The sequence below is a fragment of the Hyperolius riggenbachi genome, chromosome 3, assembly GCF_040937935.1.
Source record: "Hyperolius riggenbachi isolate aHypRig1 chromosome 3, aHypRig1.pri, whole genome shotgun sequence".
NCBI classification, from domain to species: Eukaryota; Metazoa; Chordata; class Amphibia; order Anura; family Hyperoliidae; genus Hyperolius; species Hyperolius riggenbachi.
The window spans coordinates 275398806-275416146 of record NC_090648.1 but is presented as its reverse complement, the minus strand read 5'-3'; the positions used below and the strand labels follow the sequence as shown (position 1 = coordinate 275416146).

Sequence of the window (17341 nt, the reverse complement as noted above, 5' to 3'; positions counted from 1 at the left end):
TACAGAAATACGGGGTGCCCTGTGACTGCTAACACATTTAGAGGGCTCTGTGACTTCTGGAGGGCCGAGGGGACCATGTGACTCCTGACAGGGTGCCCCGTAACTTCTAGCAAACTGAGAAAACTATGTGACTGCTGAGAGGTTGGGGTCCATTGTGACTGTTAACCGCCTAATGGGGGGGGGGGGGGATTTGTGAGCTGGCAGAGATTGGGGGTGTATGGACACTCATAAGGTCAAGTGCTCAAACACCACTCCCTCATATGGCTGCATTCATCACCTTCTCCTGGTGTCTGCCTCTTATGACTTGTCCAGTTACTAAGGACACAACAGGCAACAGTGGCAGAGACACAGAGAGATGAATGCAGGTTACCAATTGATGGAGTATGATGGAGTATGACAGCCCCTCTCAACCCCTTTAGTCTCTGGTAGTACACACAGTTGTTACCCATAATCAGCCAGCAATTACAGATGGAGCTCATCTTCCAATCACTGCAAGCAATGACAAGGAGCTCAAATTGTTTAGTGAAGAGTAGGTTCAGGTCAAATACATTCCTGCCTCTAGCCCAATTAGCTCCTAGGTAAGATCTTATAAACATGTGCATGAGACTGTAACCACATGAATGCCACACGAGTAACAAGACTATATACTCTGTAAAGCATTGTAGGAGATTTCAGTGCTACATAAATACTATATAAGAATGAAATAATAATGTTTTTATCAGGGTCAGATTTACCATAAGGCACTGCAGGCACGTGCCTACAGGCGCCTGATGGAGGAAAGGTGGCTGACTTCCCTCCCCAAGTGCCTCCCTCCCTCCTTCCTTAGTCCTGACCAGAGTGTAAATGAAAGGCTACTCACCCAGCTCTTGGCATTCCACTGATGAGATCTCCCTTCTGCTGATGGCACCACTGGCTACTTAACCACTTTACCCCCCGCGGTACTAATTTCTCCGTCCCTTTTTTCCCCCCTAAAAAACCAGGGACGGATAAACCCGTACCTTCCGTGCTACCGCCGCTGTCCGCGCTCCGGCCGCTCATGCGCGCGCTCCCGCTGCTCGTGCACGCCGCCGCCCGCTCACCCGGAGATCAATGAACGGGAAAATCCATTCCCGTTCATTGATCTAAGCCCCCTCAATGATCTGCTGCTTCTTTGAGAAACAGCGCGATCATTGTGATTTACCCAGCCTCTCACTGCTTCCTGTAAGCGTCCTTCCGGGTCGCATGTAAGCAAACACACTATGGCCAACAAACTACACCCTAAAGCATTTTACATATACAAACACATTAGTTTTACACAATAAATTAACTCATTACCTCCCACACTCCCCAATTTTTTTTTTTGTAATTAAAAAAAAAAAAATACAATAAAAAAAAACATAAATAGTTACCTTAGGGACTAAACTTTTTAAATATTTATGTCAAGAGGGTATAACACTGTTACTTTATAAACTACGGGCTTGTAATTAGGGATGGATGCAAAACTGAAAAAAATGCACCTTTATTTCCAAATAAAATATTGGCGCCAAACATTGTGATAGGGACATAATTTAAACAGTTTTATAACCGGGACAAATGGGCAAATACATTTCATGGGTTTTAATTACAGTAGCATGCATTATTTAAAAACTATAATGGCCCGAAAACTGAAAAATAATTATTTTTTCCCACATTTTTCCTATTTCCCCATTAAACATATTTAGAATAAAATAATTCTTGGCATGATGTCCCACCTAAAGAAAGCCTAGTGGGTGGCGGAAAAAACAAAATATAGTTCATTTTATTGCGATAAGTAATAATAATAAAGTTATAGACGAATGAATGGAAGGAGCGAGGAAAGGTGAAAATTGCTCTGGTGTTCAAGGGGTAAAACCCCTCAGTGGTGAAGTGGTTAATACTCAGGGTACCTCTGGCTACCTAATACTAAGGGGTACCTGTAGCTACCTATGACGGGCAAGGGAAGTAAGGGAGAATTGACAGCTGGGACAGCCAGCACACTTGCAGTAAGGTGCAACGGGAGTTTGTAGGCTCAAGAAGGGTCGAAGTCTTGGGTACCAGGACATCTGTGCCTATAGGCTCCTGTGATGTAAATCCGGCCCTGGTTCTTATATGAGATATATGAGTAATGTAAGAGTTTTGACACCTCATAGCTTTGCTGACTTCCTTAGTGATTTGTTTTTTTTGATCACTAACAATCAGTACTGTTATTCTTTTATTTTCCTACAATAGTGGAAGTCTCTCTAATTTTCTTCTGTCCCCACTGCATTGCACAGAACAGACTGCTTCTCAGATAGCCAGGATGTTTATGTAGAATTAGTATATGAAATTAGGTGTTTCTATGTATGTGAACGTAACCTATCCTCTTTCTATTTGGAACTATGTTTTTAATATGTAAAATATTTTTTTTTTCTAGTATGCAATCAAAAAAGGCTACAGAAGAAATTACAAATGAAGAAACTATTAGAGATAGGTGAGCACCAGTAAATTACTATACTAAACTATACTATACTAGATTATATTGTTTCACCCTATCCTGTAGTACTACTTCTCTAGTCTAACCATTGGAAATGTGTGATCTTTACAGCTCATCTATTGGGGAGGTGGTGGGAAAGGTGAATTACCTATTTATGGGCACATCACATCACTGTTTGAAGCACATTACCTTATTATGTTTTTGGACAAATTACCTATTATGTTGTTTAAGGTGATGCTGCTTAATTGTATTTTGGGGGATATGCTGCCTAATTATGTTGAAAACTGGTTACTCTATCTAGCTTTGTTGTTTGGGAATGTATATGCTGTCTAATTATGTTATTTTGGGGGTACATGCTGCCTAATTTTTATGTCACTGCATGCTACCTAATTATGTTGTCTTGGGGAAATTCTGCCTAACTGTGTTGTTTAGTTTTGTTTTGTGTTAATTTTTGCAATGAAGGCCATATATAATTACGATTTGGAAATTCAATTGATTTTGTGTGATCCATTTGTAGTTATGCGTAATTACACAACATTTTGGGTAATTTTATGTTGACTTCAGCAGTTAATAGCAAAATCCCCATATATGCTATCATTATTTATTTTATTTATTTATTTATTGTATTTATAAAGCGCCAACATATTACGCAGCCCTGGGCAACTATATATGGTATGTTAAAGAGAATAGTGGTTACAAGCCAGAAAACTAATTTTCCAAAAAGACCTTATAGTTTAAAATTACAGTTTAGAAAAAAATTTTTTTTGCATTTTCAAAATTGATCTTCTCAAAAAATACAGGGTCCGTTTGAAAATGTTTTTTTTTGTCTTGTTCCCACTATTCCCAAAACATATGTAGCAATTTTGGTGACAGTAGCACGGATGGGAACTTTGCTAGTAAACAGTAAATTCGGCACAAAATTGCATGAAAATTATGTTAAATTGCAAAATCACAGTTTCTTATCACAGTTACAAATGAAATGAATTACAATTTTTCATGAATTTTCTAATTCCTGTTCATCACTAATATGATGTTTAAAGGACCTCTGTTGCCAAAATCTTAAAGAGAACCTGTACTAAGTAAAAATATTTAAAATAAACACATGAGGTAACTTCAAATGAACATTACATAGTTACCTTGCCATCAGTTCCTCTCAGAAGCTCACCATTTTCTTCTGACAATAATCCCTTTCAGTTCTGACAATATTTTGTCAGATCTGAAATATATCAGTTGCTGTCAGTAAAATATCAGTTGCTGTCAGTTATAGCTGAGAGGAAAACTGCTGTACCAGGTAATGTCCATGTTTCCCTATGGCTCAAATGGGCGATGTTACAGTTTAACTGTGTGCTGACCAGGATGTTGTTATGGGTAATGGCCATTTTCAAAATGGAGGACGGAAAATTCCCTTGATCACAGTGAACAAAGAGGACGCGGGACAGGAGAAAGACACTGAGGAGTAGACTACATGGAAGGTAAGTATGACTTGTGTATGGTTATTTTGACTTTTAATGTTCAGTTCAGGTTTTCTTTAAATATATGTAAACTTATATAAGAAGTAAGTTTCTTCCAGAGTAAAATGAGCCATAAATTACTTTTCTCCTATGTTGCTGTAGGTAGTAGAAATCTGATAGGACCAACAGGATTTTGTACTAGCCCATCTCCTCATGGGGGGTTCACAGGGATTTTTTTATTTTCACAATGCACTTAGTGAATGGCAGTTTGTCAGTCCAACTGCCAAAAAAGTGTATGGTGAGCAGGGAGGCTGGTCAGCATCTTTGTATACATTTTTTTCAGGGAGTGTCTTTATAAAGAATAAAGGCCATGCTGAGAATCCCTTATGGAGAGATGGACTAGCCCAAAACCTATCTGTAATGTCAGATTTCTACTACTTACTGTAAATGCCAGCAACATAGGAGAGAAGTAATTTATGGCCCATTGTATTCAGTAAGAAATGTACTTCTTATTTGTATGTGTTTCAAATTTTAAGAATTTCGCGACAGTTCCTCTTTAAAAAGACACTGTGCGTATCTACAGTATGTTGGTTAGAGGATATGCTGCTCATTTATGTTTTTACATGGAGGCTCTGCCTAGTTATATTATTTTGGGGATTGCATGCTTCCTAATTATGATGTAAATAAAATTTAGAAATGGTTCGGGAAACAAAACATTACATAAATTGCATTTTATTATGTTAGGACCTACTCTTTTCTTGGAGGAAAGTTAGCTTAGTCTTTTACATGTGCTTGGAGTGCCACTGATTTCTAGATACCCTTTCCTGCTAGGTTCACATATGTTATATAGCATACATTTAAAACAGGCATCTGGAAAAAGAGGCGCCAGATGTAGCCAATAAATGTGATCTTGGTTATAAAAGGGAGCCAGATATAGCCCAGTTCCTAAACTTAAGCCCTCCATGGTGGTGCCCAACCTTAACCTTCCCGTGTGCCTAACCTAAACCTCTCATGAGGGTGCCTAACCTTAACTCCCCATGGTGGTGTCTAACTTTAACCATGGTATCCAGTGAGATTGTTGTAGCTGCTAATTTTGAAGGATATAACTGAAAGATTTTTGAAAGATAGTTTCCGTGATTGTAGCTGCATTTAATGACAAGTATACTGTATTGACAATGAGCTTTGTAGGTGCAATATTGAAAAGGTATAACTGGTATTTGGGTTGATCAACTGGTATTGAGGGACTGGCATTTGGATTGTAGTAGCCACAAATAAAATGAAGCAAATAATGAGGCTAAAAAGCAGTTGTAAATAATATGGTTCATCATCTTGTCACGGTTGTAGAGGGTGTTGTGAGGCCTGAAGGTGACAGTGGGAAGCATATCCTCCTAAATTCTGGTGAGAAGATCTATTGCATTGACCTGTGAAGGCCACGATTTGAGCCTTTAATTCTTAGAAAAAAAAAATTTCAACAGAGCAACATGCAACTTTTTTTTTAACCACTTGCTGACCGCGCACTCATACCGCGCGTCGGCAAACTGGCAGCTGCAGGACCAGCGACGCAGTATTGCGTCGCCAGCTGCAGGCTGATTAATCAGGAAGCAGCCGCTCGCGCGAGCGGCTGCTTCCTGTCAATTCACGGCGGGGGGCTCCGTGAATAGCCTGCGGGCCGCCGATGGTGGCTCGCAGGCTAAATGTAAACACAAGCGGAAATAATCCGCTTTGTTTACATTGTACGGCGCTGCTGCGAAGCAGCGCCGTAAGGCAGATCGGCGATCCCCGGCCAATCAGCGGCCGGGGATCGCCGCCATGTGACAGGGGACGTCCTGTCACTGGCTGCACAGGACGGATAGCGTCCTGTGCAGCCCTGATCTCCGGGGGGGAGCAGGTAGGAGAGGGAGGGGGGAATTTCGCAGCGGAGGGGGGCTTTGAGGTGCCCCCCCCCGCCAGCCACATGCAGGCAGGAGAGATCGGACCCCCCCAGCACATCATCCCCCTAGTGGGGAAAAAAGGGGGGTGATCTGATCTCTCTGCCTGCTACATGATCTGTGCTGGGGGCTGCAGAGCCCACCCAGCACAGATCACTCAACACAGCGCTGGTCCTTAAGGGGGGGTAAAGGGTGGGTCCTCAAGTGGTTAAATGTGTCAATAAAATGCCCTTTAGGCCTTTTTCCATGGAGTGTTGATAGGCAGTGAAATGCCTCTCAAACTCTCACAACTGCTCACTGCTGCCTGGTAACCGCTTGTTGCTGCCTGGTAACTGCTCACTGCAGCCTGGTAACTGCTTGCTGAGCACACAGTTCAACAGTCTGTGGAAAAGAGGCCTGAAACCACCAGGAAGCAAAAAAAAAAAAAATGCTGAAAATTATGTTGATAGTACTCTGCAATAGAAAACATACCTGTCAGAATCTCTCCTGTCACATCTCATGTTGGGCAGTTCTGATTTATCTGCATGTATTCAGTCCTTTGGTTTTGATTGCATTCGTAATGAGTGTCATTGCCAACTGCAATCACTCTGCAGTTCAGAGCAGCTCAGGATGCTGTCATGAATCCACCTATGGCTTACTGCAGTTGAACTGCAGCCAGACAGCTCTGAATTCCCCACATGCATGTTGCTGCATAATATTGCATGCATTTGTAGTGAGAGTCATTTCCTTATGCGGTCAGCCTGTAGTCTTCAATCAACTCCCTCTCCCGTTCACGCAGGGACTTGTCTGTAGGTGAAGAAAGTGGTGGTAGATTGGGACATAAGGACTGAAGAAAGGCAGGAGATCTGCCAGGCCTTACAGTACCAAAAAGTAGTTGTCAAATCCTGAAAAATTATGGGCCCTTGAGTCACCCTGGTCTAATGTGGCTTGAAAGGATGGTATATGCTAAAACAGAGAAGGTGCATATAGTGGTGGTGGTGGAGGTTCAAAAAGATCTCTTTCGGATATTTTCTGCATAAAGTTTTTTTTTCCCATTATTATTATTGTTGTGTTCAGGGTGCTCTGTGAGAAAAGAAAGCCCCTGGATGCTGACTGCTATTCTGTAGTCTCCTTCTCAGAGTATGAAAGTAGTAGAAGTGGTATGCAGCTGCAGCTGATAGTGGTGCTGTCTGCATTGATTTGATGGTACTTGTGCCTTGTATTTCATCAGTGTCTGTATCTCGCACACTTAAAGGGAACCTAAACTGAGAAGGGCATGTTATTATTATTATTATTTTTTTATTTTTATTTATATAGCGCCAGCATCTTCCGTAGCGCTGTACATAATACAAACAAATAATGGGGAACAAATATACATAAGAAATACAAGACACTGTACAGTCATGACATTGAATAGAATAAATATAGATACATACATAGTTGATATGTAGTTGGTACATGTACATATGTTAAAATAACATCAGTGTGAGAAAACACTAGGAGGAGGTCCCTGCCCTTGCGGGCTTACAATCTAGAGGGTAGTGGGGAGGAAACAAAAGGGAAGGAAACACAAGGATTAGTGGGTGAGCCAGTGTGCCTTCAGTGCTGCCTATAGCAAATTATAGGCTTGTCTGAACAAGTGTTTTTTCAGAGTACGTTTGAAGGTTTTCAGACTCGTGGCATGACGAACCGGCTGAGGGAGGGAGTTCCAAAGGAGAGGGACAGCCCGTGAGAAGTCTTGGATGCGAGAGTGAGAGGAGGTGACTAGGCTGGAGGACAAAAGGGTCTCCTGTGAGGAACGGAGGGTCCGGGCGGGGAGGTATCTGGAGATTAAAGAGGAAATGTACGGAGGCGATAGCTTGTGTAGAGCTTTGTATGCAAGTGTGAGAAGTTTAAACTGGATCCTTTGGGCTACTGGTAGCCAATGGAGGGATTGGCAGAGAGGGGCTGCCTCAGAGGATCTAGAAGAGAGATGGATGAGACGGGCCGCAGAGTTTAGTAGGGATTGGAGAGGTGCCAGTCTGCTTTTTGGTTGACCACAGAGTAGGGTGTTGCAGTAGTCAAGACCGGAGATGATTAGGGCATGCACAAGCATTTTAGTTGCTTCTTGTGAAAGGAAGGGACGGATTCTGGAAATGTTTTTGAGATGGAAGTAGCAGGAGGTAGTTAAAGTGTTAATATGTGGTTTAAAGGAGAGCTCAGAGTCCAGAGTTACCCCTAGGCAACGAGCTTTGGGGGTTGATGCTATTGGGGTGTTATCTACATTGATTGTGACAATGGGAGGTGGAACAGAGAGCGAAGGTGGAAATATCACAATCTCCGTTTTGCTCATATTAAGTTTAAGGAAGCGGGATGACATAAATGTAGATACAGCAGATAGACATTCGGGGACTTTTGCTAGTAGTGTGGAGAGGTCTGGGGCAGAACAATAAATTTGGGTGTCATCAGCATAGAGGTGATATTGAAACCCAAAAGAGCTTATTATCTGTCCCAAGCCATGGGTGTAAATGGAAAAGAGGAGGGGTCCAAGGACTGACCCTTGTGGTACTCCCACAGACAGTGGGCGTGGAGAGGAGTTGGTATTGGCATAGGAGACCATGAAAGAACGTCCAGACAGGTAAGAGTTGAGCCAGGAGTGTGCTAGGCTCTTGATTCCCAGTGTTGAGAGGGTCTAGAGAAGTAGGGTATGATCAACAGTGTCGAAGGCAGAGGACAGATCTAGGAGTATTAGTACCGAAAATCTGCCTTTGGCTTTAGCAGCTAGGAGGTCATTGGCAACCTTAGTGAGAACGGTTTCCGTAGAGTGTTGAGGGTGGAAGCCAGACTGGAAGGGGTCCAACAGGGAATTAGCAGAGAGAAAGTTAGACATGTATTTTTCCTTTTAAAATAATACCAGTTGCCTGACTCTCCTGCTGATCCTGTGTCTCTAATACTTTCAGCCACAGCCCCTGAATAAGCATGCAGATCAGGTGCTCTGACTGAAGTCAGACTGGAATAGCTGCATGCTTGTTTCAGGTGTGTGATTCAGCCACTGTTGCAGCAAAGAGATCAGCAGGACTACCAGGCAACTGGTGTTGTTTAAAAGGGAACAGCCATATCCTTCTCAGTTTAGGTTCCCTTTAAAGTCCTGGCCTGGGTATAACTGAGTATTGGGACAACACACTGGTCATCAATCGACTGAGCGGGGACATGCCACATAGGGTGAAGTATGTGGAGAAGGTTAGGACATACTGTAGGTACTGATATTGAAAGCAGGAGACCCACAGATCTTAAAGGTTACTGAGCTTTTGAAACTTCATATTGTTTTTCCCAGTTATCTTTGGGAAGCTTTGGAACCTTTTCAATAAAAAATAAATACATTTTTTTTCAGATCTGCACACCAGGCAAAAAATTAAAAAGAGTAATATTAGTGAAAGGGGATTTGTTTTTAAAGTAAATGTCAGAAGACAAAAAAAAGTCAGATACGTACCTATGGATAGGCAAGGCTCTGGATCATATAGAGCCTTTCCTGTCCTCTCTTGTTCCCATCCCCTTGTTCCCCTCCCCGCCATCACCCCCGTTTAAATCAACACCTTGGGAGTCTTCGGAAGCACTCATCTCCCTGAGTGTTTCCTAAGATTGACAGCTTCGTACTGCGCATGCCCGAGTGGGCGCAAGTTCGCTCAAGCATGCGCAATATGGAGCCGCCCACCTTTGGGGCTCACAAACGTCTATTTTACCAATTGGTTGAAGACACAAAATGGGGCTGTCAACGCTAATATTATACAGCAAATGTTCTTTGTCAGTCTCTTAGCTCTGTGAAAGTTTGTTAATTAGTTAGTTAGGTTGGTTGTTCTGCCTTTGTGCTTGGTTCAGGGTTTAATCTCTGATTGACATGGAATTCTAAATCTTGCAGTGGATCAGTATTCCCAGAAGTGTAGTGCTTTGCTGAGATGGTGTGCTGGCAATGAAAGAGACTTGCTGGCAATGAGAGAGACTTCAGCAACAACAAAAAATGTACAAATATTGATTTAGCTGGGCGTTTGGAGAACATGTGTTTTATGAGGCATTCAGACAGGTTTCACTTTCACTTGCTTTAAAGAATATTACAGGCAACAATTAAAATGACACATGCCGATGCAAACAGCATGATGCACAAATGAATCGTAAAACATAGTTCCAATAGTTACTGTAGTGTTTCTATCTTGCAAGATGGTGTTGGCTGTAGTTACTTGCTGGCAGTATGCAGGCTTGTGGGACAATGACTGTGCTATCATTAAATAAATCCTGTATTAAAAAAATAAATTAATTTATCTGGATATTTAGATATATTAAGTTATAGTGAAGACTTGTTTTCTATCAGTTTTTGGGCAGATTGCCCAAAAAAAGAGTTTCATTAATGCAGAGATGCAAGGTTGTGTTTTGCATCTCAGGCGTTCATCTTGACTGCCTGTGACCAGAAACAGCCTTAAAGTGGATCCGAGATGAACTTTTATGCACTGCATTATTGTGTTCCTTTCCTATTGTTTATAGGGCATTCCTCAAGCCAAACGCTTTTTTGTTTTTGTTTTAATACTCTAATTCCCATTAAACTAAACAAGCCTCGCCCACAGCCTTTCAGAGAGCCTTGTCATTTTCACACAGTAGCAAGGGTTCATGGGAGCTCAGTCTGGGCAGGAGGAGGGGGAGGTATTACTAGCCAGGAATTTCAGAGGAAGAGGGAAGGAGGGAGGAGGAGGGGGATTAGGCTGAGTGCTGGAGATGCAGATAAGCTTACCTATGTGTAATGTTTACAAACAACATGGCTGCTGTCATTGTATCACAGGAAGAAATAATCATATTCTATTGAAGCTAGATTTGCTGTGTAAACTATCTAAACTTTAGATACGATATATAGACAAGTTACTTGTTATAGTTAGTTTTTCATCTCCGATCCACTTTAAGGCCGGATTTACCATTAGGCACTGTAGGCATGTGCCTACAGGCACATGATGATGGGAAGGTGGCTCACTCTCCTCCCCTAGTGCCTCCCTCCTTATGCAGAGTCCTGATGAGAGTGTAAATGAGAGATCTCCCTTCAGTCAGGGGCACCTCTAGCTACTTAATACTGATGTTCTGCTACCTACCAAATACTTGGGGCACCTCTAGCTACTTAATACTGAGGTTCCTCTGGCTACCTAATACTAAGGGACACCTGTAGCTACTTGTGATGGGCAAGGAAAGTAAGGGAGAAGTGACAGCTGGGCCTGGCAGCACACTTACGGTGCAGTTCGGCTGAGTTTTGTAAGTTCATGGAGGGCTAAGTGTAGGGTGACAGGACATCTGTGTCTATAGGCTCCTATGAGGTAAATCCGGGCCTGCTTATGGTAGTAACATGCAGGTCACATTTCAGAGCTATTTTATCTAAATTTGTTTTAATGTTATGTAAGAAACATATTAAGCATATAATACATTTATAGAGGAACCAGAACTATCTAACTGCCAACAAGGCACCTGATATGCTGGTGATGCACCAAATAGGAATGTCTAGATTGGTTATAACTAAGGAATGAAGAAAAGGAGACAGATGCACAGACTTGTGCTCTAAATGAGTAGACAAGGTTTTCTAATAACAATAATCTGGCTGCCCTTGCAGAGAATTTGTTGGCACGCGATTGTTGGTGACAGTGACGTAGCGGGGGATGGGAGCGGTTGGGGTTGCCAGGGGCTTTAAAGGCCTGCTCTTTCTCCCTCCCAGCTCCTAGAGCAGCACAGGGACTGCTGCAATATTTATCTGATCTACCAAGTGGCAGGTCTCCCCTTTCCTCTCAGCAGCTACATGCTCTATGCTGTTATCCTCTGGCTCCCGATGCATGTCATGTGATCAGGAGCCAGATGATGTCAGCATAGAGAAAACAGCTCCTAGGATGGTATTTCTGTATGCTTCATATGATGCAGAGTGGACCAGGTAAATATCACCTCTTTGGGGACATGGTTTAAAATAGACAGATTAGGCAACTGGTTTTGTAGATATTTTAACTATGGTCAGTGATCTCCTTTGGTTTTGTTTTTATACTTAAGGACTCAAAAGCAGTAGATAATTAAGATAAGACTGATTGTGGGGTTGCAGGATAGTAGCTATAACTGGGCCAAAAAATAAGGACAAGCAACAGGTAGCTAAAAATATAAGCTATGGCTTCCTGTTGATATGAAGGATGTGCCACTTGTGAGGTGTTGAATTCTCAAAAATGTTCATGTTCATTTGTTCACTGTCTTTTAAGATTTCTAATTTTGTATTTCATTTGATACATAAATTTGGGGTTTTATTTACTAAGGCATCCTTGGGCTGGAGATCACAGAAGAACATAAATGATCCTGCAAACTCCCCTTGAACCTCTTACAAATGTCTGCGATGAGGTGTGAAAAGACTTGTGGTAAGTAAAAACTTGTGGTTTTTATACCTAAATCTAGGTTTTCCGGAAGCACCTGCATATCTTCCACAGCTTCAGTTCACTTTTCTTGATTTCCCTCAGACATCAGTACTATTTATATCGAAATTGCTGAAGGAGTGCTCTAGATGTTACTAACCAGACATGCCTACTGGGAATGTCTATTCTTTAATATGTCATGTGTGTCTAGATTTCAGTGTAATCTTTTTAAGCTTCCATTTTTAAAGCAAACCTGAACTGAAAATACATTTATGAGATAATTAACAGTGATGAGTGAAAATGCAGATATTCTTTTTGCATTTTGGCATTAATTTTCACAAAAATTATGTTAAATTCGACTTTTGAGCAAAAATGCCATCAAAATGCCATTTTGTAATACGTTTTAGATTTTTCACATTTTTCATGAAGTCATATTTTTAGCAAATTTTCACTAAGAAAAATAATTTTTTTTGCGTTTTCTGTGACGCCACGGGGAGGAGGTTCATGGTGGCATCTGATGTACCCCTTACCAATTTCCACAAACAGTTAAAAAAAAGAGATCAAAACAACCAAAATAATTTCTTTATTGATTTAAATTAACAATAAATACTTACCGTTTTATTAACGAATGCCCGTCCTATAAGGACCCACGCCACTGCCAATCTTCATGAACGCCTGTCACTGAATGGCCATGGACAGAGTCTACATAAATACTGCAAAGGCTTGAAATGCAAAAAATAGCTTCAGAAACAAGAATTTTCAACAGATACGGTAGTATAAGCAGACAGAAGCTTTTGCAGTCACAATGTTCAAGAATGAATATAATGTCCCCTTCCCAATCTATTTTTAAACCTTTGTACCCTCTGAAAGCTAGACCGGTCAGAGAGGGACTTTACATCCAGCCCACATGGTTTTTGACTAGGGGATTTTCAATAAAGTGGAATAAATCTTCTAGTGTTCCTTTCAAAGCCCTCCTGCAATATCATGTAAAAGGAGTTCATCCTCACCTTGCCCACAAGAAGTGGTGATAGCCTTGGGAAGATGACTTATGGTATCTTATGAATTTTCAAGTCCAGCACCTCAGGAGCTTGTAATGAGTGTAACAATATATTAGTACATCTTACCCATCCCTTCCAATAGTCATATGTTAAAAAACACTGGCACTGAAATAAAAAATAAAAATGATATTTACTATTAAAAAAATTATTACTTTCTCTTTCTTTTACAAAAAAAAGATTACTTTCCTGACCTGTAATTTAAATCTAATGAGCTTCCCCATATGTATTTAGAGAGTTTAGCCTGCTTAATTTCCCCTCATTTGTGTCTAATCACAAGATGTAATTTGATCTCCAACTTGTGTCACATGACTGCCATGGCAGAGATGGCAGATAAGCTCATTTGAAAGCACAGGATGTTAACAATATGTCTGCTTCCATGAACCAGAAAATAGATACAGTGCAGATTTATTGTAGGATTTGTATCAGCACTAATGCTGGTAATACACGGTTCGTTTTTAAGGTGATTAGATGGTTCGATAGATAATTTCTGACATGTCCGATCTCCCTTTCGATCCTTTCGGCGCTCGATTTCTGATAGAAGTAAATGGAAAAAGATAAGAAAAATGAACGGAAGATAAGAGAATCAACTGCAGAATCAAGCGGCAAAGATGATCGAGCCAGAAACGAACCGTGTATTCCCAGCATAACAAAGAAATGTTTTGTGTTTAAAGGTTATTATGCTGTTGTGTATCTTTTAGAGCAGAGAAGACATTCTGAGCACAGGTCTGCTTTAAAATCTTCCCCCAGTTCCTTCTCTATTGTGCTGCGTTACCACCACAAACCTGAGAAGTAGCTACACCTTTACAGCTTCCACCATGGAATGAAACCCTATTGTTCCATTGGTCTGGGACAATGTGAATCCTTCTGGCAGATTCTGATTGGTTAGATTAGTGAAGATGCTTAATTTTGTGGCTCCTTTCATACTATACAGTATTTCTCTGCTATACTGATCCAGCAGCATTGTTTCCTATTGAAAATCCTCTCTGCTCTATTTTGTAACTTCAGTGGACATGACAAAGGGGCTTTATAAAAGGTTAAAGCGGAATATAACCCTGCATTTCAACTTTGCTCTAAAACATTATTTACAGTATATTATATGCAACCAGCATTTTTTTTTACTAGACCAGCATTGGAAGGGTTACACAGGGCTTTAAAGTTCCTTTAGATTTCTGCAGACCCATCCGAAGCTGAAATAGATACATTTTGTTTACATAATGTATCTAAGTGTTGAATGTGACTCATCTCTCTCACTGAGAAGGAGCTTGGACGACAGCCAAAGAGTGTGTAACTGTTTATCAATAGATACATGTAACTAAATAGAATGTATCTATCTGAACTTCTGCATATCTCTCCAGGACCTTTAAACCTCTGTGTTTAACCCTTCCAATGCTGGTCTAGTAAAAAAAAATGCTTTTTGCATATAATATGCTGTAAATAATATTTTAGAGCAAAGTTGAAATGCAGGGTTATATTCCGCTTTAAACACTTCTGACCCCCTCCTGCAGAGCCTCCCTTTATCAGGGGCCACATGAGCTGGTATTGTTCAGGGGTTGGAACAACATGCTGAATGGCTCAGCTGTTCTGGCGATATCAACCTGTATGAGGGACAAGGGGTTAAAACATGTTTCTGGGTAGTCCAGGGCATCCTGTTTTTTCAGAGTGGTTTTTTAATCTTTAAAGGAAAGTTAAAAATAACTTGAACATTTAAAACATTTGAAGTATAAACTGTTATCAATAGTAAAGTAGTAGGCATAAAGTAATGCATGGTGCTGAAGTGCTGAAGAAAGCTCAGCAAAAACAATAGAAATTGCCTACCAATACGCTTCAAAACTGCTTGTCCACACTCACGTTAATCACTTTAACTCAGAAGCCATTTTAGTAGGAGTCACATGGATGTCTCAGGATTCAATTAGATAACTGAATTAGTCAGTAAACCATGTGCAATGTATAGTCCCTTGAAGCAAGTTTTTTTGATTGAATTACACCCAGTATTTGTGTATAAAATACTAGTTCCAGTTTCAAAAACATCAAATAATACCAGTAAAATATATTTCATAAATCTTCAGTGTATAGGAATATACTTGCATGTACATATTGTGCTTACTAATACTATTACATTTATTATTTATTTTTTCCCAGCCTCTTCCTTGGAACAAAAACTTACTGTTATCATTTCAAAAACTGAATGTGACTGATACTATCAGAGGGACGTTCCATGTATTTCAAGCAAGCTAACAGGCAAAAGATAATGGACTTCCTATGCAGGAAATAAAATATACCAATAAAGGACATTTTTAAATATTTAAAAAGCATGTATATGAAAAATATGTGGGTGAGAGCACATGCATACAGTATTTCTATTAATACTTTTACAAACCAGAGAAAAATCATATCAAGTCCATCTCATGTCCAGTGACTTATAGTATCTAGCTATAATATGAAAATCAACATAATAGATTTCCTATGATGTTTTTTAATTTGTACGATCAGTCTACATAAGCTGGGCCTGCTATTAAACTCCCATCAAACCAGCTAAAAATACTCACTATTTAAATGCTAAAACTACATAAGGGAAGATCCCTACTTAAAATGAACTTGAATCTGCTTTTTATATTACAAGTATTTTAAAAAACAGTATTTTAAATCTGTATATTTTCCTTGCAATATACTAGCAGAAAGTATGAAATATTCTTCATAATAGAAAATGCAGCACGTGCATTACTCTGGTATATTGAGATGAACAGTCTCTGGTGTGCATAGGGAGATCCATTTTTATTTCTTCAAACTATGTACACACTACATAAAAGTCAGCCAAAGCAGCTGGTAATGACTGCTTCGCTATCTGCGTACGATACATTTACCTGACATTCATGCCTCAGGCCCTGTTGAAGAAAGTCAGCAATATGTCCTTCCATATTACTTTCATGGGTATACTAAAATAACCTCAAAGAGTGCTTAGGAACAATATAAAGGGCAATACTATATAATATAACCGCACATTTTATACGAAAAGAGGAGAGTTACATAGCTTTAAATACTGTAGTAGTTTTGTGTAGCACAATGCAAAATGTATTCTACTGAAAATTTAGGTGGATCTTAACTTGCACTACAAAGTTGTTCCACTGCAGTCTGTGGTAATAAAGGACATTTCTACTTAATGTAAACTTGAAGTGAAATAAAAATATTAATATATATTTACCTCAATGTACTATAGAGACTTCAGACCAATCCAAGCTACTTCTTTTGTCCAGCTAGTTCTTATTCTTCTGAACTTTACATGCCCACGATGCTCCTGGCCATGGCTGCTGTACACAGGCATGTGAGAGAATGATACATGGGAGCATGGAGTGAACTATGCATGCACTGGGCACCAACTGGTCCCAGTCACAACCAGGCACAGCGCATACAGCAGCAATACAGATGAGAGTCTGGATAAAAGAGTAGCCTGAAGGGGTCTGAAGAGCATCTAGAACATTGAGGCAAGTATATATTAATACTTTTTTATCACTTCCCATGATCTGTAATTCTAATACTACTGTGTAGGTCAGGTGAACTTTCAACATGGGATTATACGTCCTGCATTCTCTTCAACTCCACTAATGACACACCCCTTCTGGGTATTTCCTGGAGTTTATGGGAATGCTGTGGAGTTTAGGGGGAAATGAGATAGTAGTGAAAATCCCCATCTTAAGGAGTTTAGGACTTACAACACTTCACCAAGGCTGTTTTGCAGGCTGCCAGTCATTAGTAAGGAAGTAAAAGGGAGGAGCCATCAACAGCAGCACTGCTGAACACAACCACAATATTATAGAGCAGGGCTGTGTGCAAGTAGTTTTTGCAACCACTTCCTCTTCCTGTTTGCACCCAGTCAAAACCCACCACTGGCCCATATGCAATGAACTTTTTCACCTGAATTATCTCTTAGGAGATAATTTTCATCTTCTCTTTAAACTAACTTTTCATCATTTTACAATTGAAAAAGTACCTAAAAGTTGGTGAAAAAGTACTAGCAAATTTATTTTTAGTATTTTCTTGCTTGCTGGTGTCTTAAAAGGCATTTTATGACAAG

The 17341-nt window shown here is 40.3% G+C and overlaps 1 protein-coding gene across 3 annotated transcripts in view; it reads left to right on the top strand.

Annotated features, from left to right (window-relative positions):
• The window catches only part of IL17REL (interleukin 17 receptor E like), a 148772-nt gene extending 132911 nt beyond the window's left edge, over positions 1 to 15861 (top strand). The window contains exons 17-19 of one of the 3 annotated variants that reach the window (XM_068272694.1): positions 2411 to 2467; positions 12122 to 12220; positions 15412 to 15861. In XM_068272694.1, the coding sequence (XP_068128795.1) occupies positions 2411 to 2467; positions 12122 to 12159 (95 nt within the window). In that variant the 3' untranslated portion in view covers positions 12160 to 12220; positions 15412 to 15861. Of the gene's footprint in view, positions 1 to 2410; positions 2468 to 12121; positions 12221 to 15411 lie in introns of those variants that run through there. The other 2 variants (XM_068272696.1, XM_068272695.1) reach the window with 2 other exon arrangements.
• Positions 15862 to 17341: the final 1480 nt, after the last annotated feature.